The following is a 10,327-nucleotide window of genomic DNA, read 5'->3' as shown; positions in this document are numbered from 1 at the left end:
TGTTGGATTGGCTCACATTTAAAACCACCCGCGGCGCACAGAAGAGCCTCACAGGTCTTCAGGACGCTGCCTGCTTTAGGAAAAGGAAGCCACTAAACCCTCCCTCCTTGGAGTCACAGGATCTTACATCTGGGGGGACTGGAATTCACGCCGGTTCAGTGGTTCTGCACCAGCTTAGAGCGCCTGGGCACGTAAGAAACACCCAAGCCTGGCCCCGCCCCAGGGCAGCTAAGTCAGGACCCTGGGAGGGGGCCTGGGCATCGTCCTCGGTGTGGAAAGGACAGACGAACCTGCAGGTGATGTAATGCACCTGGGCCAGAGCTCTGAGTCCTGATCATGGTCCAATCCGAGGCCCCACTGGGTAGCTTCTTGATTTGAGGCAAGTAACTAAACCTGAGCTCTCTTCTTTCCATTGGAAATGTACGACTCCCTGTTTAGCAGGTTAAACGGCCTAACTGAACGTGCCTGGCACGGAGTAGGTACTTCAAATTAGCACCTGGCCCCCACTCTGCTGTATTTATGTGTATTTTTCGTTCCTGTAGTCAGACACTGGCGTCCTGTTTTCCTAGCTCCGAAATAGTGGAACCAAGATCAGAACCCACTGTTTTGTTCTTTGGTCCCAGTGCCCTGGAGTCCCCCCAGCCTTCGTGAAGGGGCACCTATACCAGCCACTCGCCCTGGGCAAGCTTGAGTCATTGTTTTAGTCAGAGCTCTTCAGAGTCATGGGGACCCTCCCGTTTCAAGGCAGAGGTTCCACAGGAGCGTAGCGATGCAGTCGTGGCAAAATGGGAACTGTCACCCAGACCGCATGGCAGGCTTGTGGAAAGGACAAGGTGAGCTTTCCGGAGGAGCCTGTTTCTCGGCACTTTCCAGTTTGCGCAGCGACCCTTTGCATGGGATTAAGTTCTGATGGTGCGGCTCCCTTCTGCCCAGCACTGAGACCCCCCTCTCCCTTCCCAGTATTCGCCCCTGACCCCGCCCCCATCAGCTCCACAATACGAGACCAGATGCTTCTGGATTCTGCTATGAGAGGCTCAGTCAGGTGTGGCCACAAGAGGAAAGCAAAGCTCGTTATGCTCTCGGGTCCTAGAGACAGGGCCACGCCGGGCACGTGTGGGGATGGCCAGGGGGTCAGGGGGCAGAGGACAGGACAGAGGGTGGGGATTGAGGCCACGGCCTTTACTGGGGTTTCCAGGGAAAAAACAGGGCGGGGTGAGCACATAGGATTGGCTGCTTTTAGTGATTTTGCCGGGCTTTGGGTGACAGGGCTGCCCCGAGCCGCCGGGCACCGGGCAGAGGAGGGTCACCTCCTCGGGGGCAGGGCAGGCAGAGGAGGCCGGGCCTGGCTGGGCTGTTGGCATAGGTCACAGGTGGGCTCCTGGCTGGGCCCTTGGCTGGCGGGGGGTTGTCTCTCCCCAGCCGGGCGGGACTTCAGATGTCAGAGCATCACAGTAGACAGAAATATACACACACACACACACACACATAGATGTACGCACACGTACTCCCCTAAGTGCGGAGCTTGCTGTCCAGTGTAGGTGAGGGTCCAAGGAGCTCCGGATGGGGCGCTGGCTGGCAGTGTTCCCACCGTGGGTTCCGGAAGCACATCCTCCTCTAGGTGTGCTCTGTCTGGGGGACTTTGTGGGCTGTCACTGCCACTACGGGGGGCATCCACTGGAGAGTCGGGACCGTGTCTGTTTCCTGCCCCGTCCACACCTGCCCCTTCCGTCCCTCGTGTCACTTTCTCTCGTGCTCCTGTCCCACCAGCGGGTGCTTTCTTGCTGTTTTTGTGTCACTGAATGCACATAAGCTTGAGGAGAAGAATTGTTAACATCCATTTTGTGGTGCTGGAGCAGCCTTGCGTCCCGGCTCCTTTCAGCCAGCAGAGGGTCAAGGCTCTTTTCTTTGTCCAGGTGGAGGATGGGCGCATGAGGGTCCCGGGGCCGTGGCCTGGTGCAGCGTGTGGACCCCGGCCCAGCCTGTACGACGTCGGCAGCATGAGCCTCCCGAGCAGCGGGCCGGTGGGCAGCATCTTTGACCTGGACTGCACCTCCGGGCAGGTCCGCTGGGCGCTGGTGGCCGCCGGCTGCACCTTCTACCTGGGCGTCTTCGTGGCCTGCCACCAGCTGTCATCCTCCCTGAACGCCACCTACCGCTCCCTGGGGGCCCGAGAGCAGGTCTTCTGGAACCTGGCAGCCACGCGTGCAGTCTTTGGCATCCAGGGCACCACGGCGGGGCTACGGGCGCTGCTGCTGGACCCCGTGCTCCAGGCCGACAAAGTGCTCGGCCAGCAGAACTGGTGCTGGTTCCACATCACCACGGCAACCGGATTCTTCCTCTTCGAGAACCTCGCGCTCCACGTGTCCAATGTGCTGTTCCACACATTCGACGGGTTCCTGGCCGTCCACCACCTCTTCGCCTTCCTCGGGTTTCTCGGCTGCGTGGTCAACCTCCAAGCGGGCCACTACCTGCCCATGATCACGCTGCTCCTGGAGATGAGCACGCCCTTCACCTGCATCTCCTGGATGCTCCTAAAGGTAGGCGCTCCCCAGACGGCATCTGTGCTCCGCAGCGGGAGGTGAGCGGCTAGTGTGGCACCTTCACCCGCTTGATGCCCGTGTTGCTGGTCCCTTGTGGCCTGTGCTGTCACAGCATCACCAGGCTGGATTAGAGTATTACAGTCCGTGAGAAGCTCATTTTCGTTGAATTCCATTTTAATCATTTTAAACAACTCTTTTAGGCTTCCTGCCCCATCGCAAAAGAAGACTCGGTGGATCGTGTGTCTTACTCAGTAACTGGCAGTATTTGTGAGCCCTAGAAAACATGCTTTTTCTTTGTTTCAGATACTTTTTTTTTTTTTGGCGGTACGTGGGCCTCTCACTGCTGTGGCCTCTCCCGTTGCAGAGCACAGGCTCCAGTCGCGCAGGCTTAGCGGCCATGGCTCATGGGCCCAGCCGCTCTGCGGCATGTGGGATCCTCCCGGACCGGGGCATGAACCCGTGTCCCCTGCATCGGCAGGCGGACTCTCAACCACTGCGCCACCAGGGAAGCCCCTCAAATACTTTTTTTAAAAAAACAATATGTCTACATACATATCTTCTAAAATTTTTATTTCACATTATGTTATCTTACACCCAACATGAGATCTGCCCTATTCACAAACCTTTAAGTGTCCAGCATGTTATCGTCAGCTGTAGTCACAGGTGCACAGCAGGCCTCTGGAGCTTATTCGTCTTGTATGATTGAAACTTCACTCCTGTTGGTCAGTAACCCGCCGCTTCCCCTCCCTCCAGCCCCTGGTAACTGCCATCCACACTTTGATTCTAGGAACTGGACTATTTCAGATGCCTCATCTAAGTGGACTCATGCCATATTTCTCTTCTGTTCCTGGTTTATTTCGCTGAGTGAATGTCCTCAAGGTCCAGCCATGTCATTGCACATTGAAGGGTTTCCTTCTTTTCTCAGGCTGAACAGGTTTCCATTACGTGTGTGAAGCACATCTTCCTTGGGTGTTTCAGTCTTGGTTATTGTGAGTGAACGTAGAGGTGCTAATATCGCCTCCACATTCTGATTTTGGTTCCTTTACTGGGTCATCAGGTAGCTCTGTTTTTAGAAAATAACCCGCCCCCACTGTTTTCCGCAGCGGCTGCGGCGTTGTGTGTTCCCACCAGCAGTGCACAGAGGTCCACTTTCTCCACGTGCTCACCAAAGCTTGTTGTCTTTGTTTCTCTGATGACATCTCACTGGCTTTTGATTTGCATTTCCCTGATGACCGGTGACAGTGAGCATTTATTCGTCTATCTGTTGGCCATTTGTATGTCGTCTTTGGAAAACTGTTCAAGCCCTTAGCCCATTTTTAACTCAGATTCTTTGTTATTTTTTACTGTTGAGTTGTAGTTCTTTATATATGTTCAAGATTAATCTCTTATTACACATATGGTTGGCAAATATTTTCTCCCACTTTGTAGGTTGCCTTTTCACTCTGTTGATTGTTTCCTTTGCTGTGAAGAAGCCTTTTAGTTTGATGTTGTCCCAATTGTTTATTTTTGTTTCTGTTGTATGTGTTCTTGGTAACATATTCATGAAATCATTGCCAAAACGAATGCCATGAAACCTTTTCCCTATGTTTTCTTTTAGGAGTTTTGGGTCTTGCATTTCCGCCTTCAAGTTGATTTTTGTGTAAGGTGTGAGATAAGGGTTCAGTTTCATTCTTTTGCATGTGAGTGTCCAGTTTTCCGAGCAACACCCGATTGAAGGGACTACCCCTTTCCTGCTGTGAGTTTTGGGCACCCTGTTGAAGATCAGTTGGCCGTGTCTGTGTGGATGTTTTCTAGGCTTTCGATGCTGCTCCACTGGTCTGTGTGTTTGTATGGCAGTTCATGCAGCTTTGATTTCTGTAGCTTTGTAATATCGTTTGAAACCAGGAAACCTGGTGCCTCCAGCTTTGTTCTTTTTCTCAAGATTGATTTGGCTATTGGGGTCTTTTGTGGTTTCATGTGAATTTTAGAAATTTTTTTTGTTAAAAATGCTACTGGGATTTTCGTGGAGGTTGCATTGAACCTGTAGACTGTAGATTACTTTGGTGACCTCCCTAGTGAGTTTTTTTTGTTTTTCGTGTTTTTTTTATTTTTGGCTGCGTTGGGTTTTCGTTGCTGCACGCGGACTTACTCTAGTTGCGGCGAGCGGGGGCTACTCTTTGTTGTGGTGCGCGGGCTTCTTATTGCGGTGGCTTCTCCTGTTGCGGAGCTCAGGCTCTAGGTATGCGGGCTCATTAGTTGTGGCTCGCAGGCTCTAGAGCGCAAGCTCAGTAGTTGTGGTACACGGGCTTAGTTGCTCCATGGCATGTCAGATCTTTCCAGACCAGGGACCGAACCCGTGTCCCCTGCATTGGCAGGCGGATTCTTAACCACTGCACCACCAGGGAAGTCCCCCTAGTGAGTTTTTTAGTTCAGTTATTGTATTCTTCAGCTCCTTGATTTCTGTTTGGTACATTTTTGTACATTTCCGTCTCTTCATTGACATTCCACTTGTTCCCATGTGTTCTCTTGACCTCGGCGAGCACCCTTATGACAGATGCCTTTAATTCTGTCGGGTATGTCGTGTGACTGCTCTCCGGTAGGGTTTGGAGGTTTGTCTCATTCCTCAGTTTGGAGCGTCTTTGCCTGATTCTTCATTTTCCGTGACTCTGTTTGTGTCTGTGCATTAGACGAAGCAGATGCCTCTCCCTGGCCTCGTGACTGTCCTCACACAGGAGAGATCCCACCACTCAGCCTAGCCAGGGTCCTGGAGGTTCTCCATTGACTTTCTCCCTCCCCAGGGAAGGGCAGGCAACTGTGGCTTCTGTCTGCTTACACGTCCAGTCCTGGGTGGGGCAAGGCTGTGTGTCCACCAGCCCAGGCCACCGCCTCCGCCTCCGCTGCCAGCTGGACTGTGGGCCAGCGGCCAGGGAGCCCCCCGAACAGCTGGGGGGCTGGGCACGTGAACCAGCTCCTCCCTCTTCTGCGTGAAGCTGCGGGCCGACGGACTCCTCCTGACCCCAGGGTGCTGCCGGGGTCCCTGCCCGCTTCGGCAAGTCTGTCCCGGGTGCAGGCCCCTTTCGATGGGCCCGATTCATCACTGTGAACTCAGCCAGGCCTCCTCCTGGGGCCCCTCACGCGTCAGGCGCCCGGGCGGAGGTCTCCGGAAGCCCTTCCCCAGGTGGGGTGGGCCCACTGCTCAGGAAGAAGACAGACCCTGGCTGTGGGGCGGCCACCAGAGGGAGGCACTTTGTTTGGGGTTTTTTCTGTTTTCTCTAAAGTGTTCGGGTGCCATTTGTTCAGGATGGAAATGGGTGGTCCCAGAACCCACTTCTTCCCGCTCGCCGCGTTCACCACGTGGCCCGTGACCCCACGGCAAAGCTGTCCCCTCGGCTAAGACAGCCCAGGGCCCGTGTGCCTACACAGCCATGGTCTTGGTCTAGTTCAGATACTACTGAACCTTGTGAGTAAACGCTGTGTAAAACGTTGAAATCCTTTAAGCTTTTCATAAAGCTGCCAAGCTCCTGCTTAGTTGGGCATCAGGGTCCAGGAGTCCTCACCACCGGAGTCTGATTTGATGAGATACAGACGGATGTCAGGACCCGGTGTCACCACTAACTTAACGTAGTTTACACCCCAGACGGGCTCATGCTTCCATTTCCTCCTCCAATTTGATTCTGAAATGTTGTTTAGAAATAATAATAAATGAATTGTACACTCAAACATCTAAACATGATTCATCCACGGAGACACTAGTCCAGATGCAAACGACGTGGTATAAAAAACAGTCAATTTATGTGTAAATAAGTATATACCAGGGACACTACTTGCTGGGACCCCAGCTATACAAAGTAACCTTTGCACGGTTAAGACTCACTTTGTTACTGACCCTGCTTTTCTCAAAGCATTTGGTGATGTTGAACCCAAAAATTTCAGTGTCTGAGTAGGACCAAAAATGCTCACTTCTCAGGCTTGGAGTTTTCTAAACTTAATGTAATTACTGTATGAGTAGAAGTTCATGCTTCTGGTATGAATATTAGGAATTTAGGATGGCTGCTTTTAGTAAGTGGGCAAGATAACGGAAAGGAGTACATCTTGTGAACTTTGAAGGAAGCAGCAAGTGGAAAGAAGACGGCGTGCTGGCCAGTGCCTGCAAGGTTGGAAGGGTGAGCAGTGCCCTGGCCCCCACGCACATGTAGCTCACTCTGCAGTTTGTGTGTTCACCCCGAGACACACTTAGCTCACCTTCCCACTCTACAGTTTGTACATTTAATGTCCTTCAGGCCAGAGCAAAGGCTAACTCTTTCCCACGTGAGGAATCTATCATTGAGAACCTCAAACCTCAAGTGTTTCTGCGTTTGAGAAACACTGTTTTTTTGTCTAATTGCACAGTTCAAGGAATTTTACTTGTATAAGTCATGATTCTAGCATAACGTGGAGAATGCCTACCCATGCAATGAGTATAAAACTATTTCTGTAAAACTGTGGTTTTTTTCCTAGTACTCTATGGTTTTCTTTTCCTTTTACATTGATATTTAGTCCATTTGGAAAGTATTTTTAAGTAAGATCCAACTGGATTTTCCCAGGAGGTGAGCAAGGATCCTAATGTAATTACATTGTCCATCCTTTCCCTGGGGGTTCGAAATGCCACCCAGTGCCAACTCTCCATGTATTTTATTCACTTCTGCGTTTTGCATTATCTGTTATTTCTGAAGCATCATCATATCTCATTATTTGCTGAGGCACCTTCAGCCCTCCTTGCTCTCGTGCGTTTACTCCACTGCATGAGTGGCTTTACTTAAAGTTGTTACAAGTTGATAAAAATACTGATGTAGCCTCTTATTTGGACTAAATCTGTGGACGCATTCAAGCAGGGAAGATGTAACGTCTTCTGAGTGTTTTCCATCCAAGCACATAATAACATGCCTCATTTCACCCAGACTTCTTTTAAGTCCCTGTGCGGTGATGGTCTCGTTCCCAGAAGGAGGGGAAATGTATATAAAAAGTTGAAGAAGTGAGGTCCGTCATCTCCTTCGTTTACTTGCCTCCCTGCCTTGCAGGCCTCTGGGTCGCCCAGAGGCGGATCATCCAGGCAGGAGGTTGGGTTCTTTTTGCAGGATCTTAGTCCCCCGACCAGGGATTGAACCCGTGCCCTCGGCAGTGAGAGCGCAGAGTCCTAACCACCGGGCCACCAGGGAATTCCCCCTTCTTTCTCTTTTAAAATGTGGTCACTCCAGAGGTCAGTTGTTGTGTCCCCCTGTGGCTCCGCAGGTGCGGCTGCAGTGAGGCCATGCCCGTTCCCAGCATCACCGGGCTGCTGCCTGGTGAGGTGTCCCCACTGCCCCCTTTCCTCCTGCAAGTGCCAGACGTGCCCCTACCCTGGGGAGGCGGTGTCGGGGCGGGGAGCTGCCCAGGAGGACGCTCCAGCCCGGGCAGAGCGCAGCGGGGAGAGGCCGGCGTGCACAAGCTCACGGGTCTGAGGTGTGTGGGCTGTCCTGGTACCTGTTGTCCTGGTGCCGGGCTGTCCAGGTGCTGACGTCCCCGCCACAGTGTCCCACCTCTGTGCCCACAGTCTGCTGTATAGCATTTTCAAGTTCCCTGTTTGGTTTTAGCTACAGCTAGCTTTCACGTGAATTTAGAGTAATTTTAAGGCAAGTTCATTTGGGCTTGTGTCCAAGGTCTACTGGGGTAAAAATACCGAAAAACAAAGAAGTGAGGACACGCATCTCATCCTGAGCTTGTCTCCTCTGAGAGCGTTTGCCCCCGGGGCCCGGCGAGCCTGGTTGGACACGACCAGCGTGTCTTCCAGCTTCACTGGGTCAGCGTTGGGTAGTTGGGTAGTTAGTTGCTCGATGTGTGCACGGTCGAGGGAACAAGGCTGGAGGTGAGCTTGGAAGGAGTGAACTTTCCTTCCGGGGGCGCAGGCCCGCAGGAGGCCCGCGCTGGGTGGGTCTGCGGGCGGCTGGGCGGGGCCGGGAGGGGGCGGGGACGAGGTGCGGCGCTGTGAGCCCGAGTCGGTCCGCCCTGACCCTGCTCTGCCCGCAGGCCGGCTGTGCGGACTCGCTGCTCTGGAGACTGAACCAGTGGCTGATGGTCCACCTGTTCCACTGCCGCATGGTCCTCACCTACCACATGTGGTGGGTGTGCCTGGGCCACTGGGACGGCCTGGCCCGCAGCCTCTTCCCGCCGCACTGGGCGCTCTTCGTGGTCGGGCTGGGCCTCCTCACGGTCCTCATCAACCCCTACTGGACCCGCAAGAAGACGCAGCAGCTGCTCAACCCCGTGGACTGGAACTTCGCGCCTGGCCGCCCCAACGGGCCGGCGCCGCCCAAGAAGACAAGGTAGCGGCCTCGGCCCCGACTGTCCCCGCGGCGCCGACCCCAGGCCGCGTGAGTACTGACTTCCACGTGGCGCCGAGTACCTACACCTGAGCGCGCCTCGGGGACAGAGTCCCGCCGTGGTGACATCACGGCCCGATGTGCTCATTCCCGCGAGCTTGGCCTGTCTGCGCCGTCGCCCCAAGGAGGGCCCGCGTGGACGGGTCGCACTAAAGCGTGTGTGCGTCTTATTCAACAGCCCCGTTATTTTTAGTTGGAGAGAACTGTCCCAAGAGAACATAATCCGGTCCCTTACCCTGTTGACATTCCCAGGGCTGAGATGTAAGCCGCGTCTCCGCAGCGCCATCTCGTGGTGAGCGCGGGGCATCGGCCTGGCTTGCGGCTGGGGGCGGCGGAGGGGTCTTCTCACCAGGGAAGCTCATCCGGGCGAAGAGTTTTGTTTCCGTTTTGTGTTTCTCTGTTGACACATTAAGAGAGGTGTTAGTAATCAGATTTGTCTAGATTTTAGGGCTGTTTTTAACTAAGTTTCAAACAGGTGCCCCGCCAGACCCTACCTAACCCCCTGGTTGGTGTCTCTCTGTAGGTTTCGCCAGACCCTACCCCCTGGTTGGTGTGTCTCTGTAGGTTTCAAGTCGGGTCAGTGGTCACTCTCCCTGCGAGCTGTGGGTGGACCTGGCCCCTCGGAGTGCCCGGCTGCAGGGCCCCCTCCTCGCCTCCTGGTGACGAGCCCGGGCACCACCTTCACCATGTGGGGCCCGGGTGGAATCTACGCGCCGACCCGCAATTTTGTTCACGAATACGTACTGACATCTTATTCTTGCCACGAGTGGGCAATTAAAATGAAAAGCTCGTATTTACTGAAAGTGCCCTTGAACTGTTTTTGAAAAACACACTTATTGGTCGTGAGAATCACGTGTGCCTTGTGCCTGGTCTGTAACACGGCCCCTCGGAAGGGTGTGTGCTGATTTCTGGTACTGTGACTTGACTGTACGGAGGTCAGGAGATGTGATAGCCGCTTGTGTCATTTTGAGAAGTGTTTCAATCCTAGAAACATCCAGCAAACCGTGTCCCTGCTGAGACTCCTCTCCCCCTCGCTGAAGACCCCAGGCACCTGCCGCCCGCTCTCCCGTCCGCAAGCGGGGGGAGCCGAGCTGGCTGTGTTTCCAGCCGGTCAGAACTTTAATAAAGTAACCGATGTTTACAGAACCTGAAAGCATGTCCGTTCTTCTCCCTCAATACTGTTCACGTTGCCGTGGAGGCTTTCTGTCTCGGTGATGCAACTGTGATGATGAATCTTCACGTGCTCAAGGTTTGAACTCAGTTTAAGGTATAAAATATTTAATTTTTACGTGACCCTCACTGGGAATTTGACTTTCCCCGGGCTCAGTCTCTACATCCTTCATCTCAGTGAAGGTGCTTTTGCCTCCATCCCGACCCGACTTGCCGTGAGGACCGCAAAGGCGGGGGCGTTTG

At 53.6% G+C, this 10,327-nt stretch overlaps 1 protein-coding gene across 2 annotated transcripts in view; it reads left to right on the top strand.

Annotated features, from left to right (window-relative positions):
- CLN8 (CLN8 transmembrane ER and ERGIC protein) overlaps nt 1-10,040 on the top strand; it is an 11,237-nt gene extending 1,197 nt beyond the window's left edge. For both annotated transcript variants that reach the window (XM_082680453.1, XM_082680452.1), the window contains exons 2-4: nt 1,914-2,537; nt 8,562-8,857; nt 9,438-10,040. In XM_082680453.1, the coding sequence (XP_082536579.1) occupies nt 1,929-2,537; nt 8,562-8,857; nt 9,438-9,738 (1,206 nt within the window). In that variant the 5' untranslated portion in view covers nt 1,914-1,928 and the 3' untranslated portion in view covers nt 9,739-10,040. The remainder of the gene's footprint in view (nt 1-1,913; nt 2,538-8,561; nt 8,858-9,437) is intronic.
- The last annotated feature ends 287 nt before the right edge of the window (nt 10,041-10,327 follow it).

Source organism: Grampus griseus, assembly GCF_964374135.1.
Source record: "Grampus griseus genome assembly, chromosome: 21".
NCBI classification, from domain to species: domain Eukaryota; kingdom Metazoa; phylum Chordata; class Mammalia; order Artiodactyla; family Delphinidae; genus Grampus; species Grampus griseus.
The sequence above is the reverse complement of the archived record's forward strand: the minus strand, read 5'-3'. Positions and strand labels throughout refer to the sequence as shown.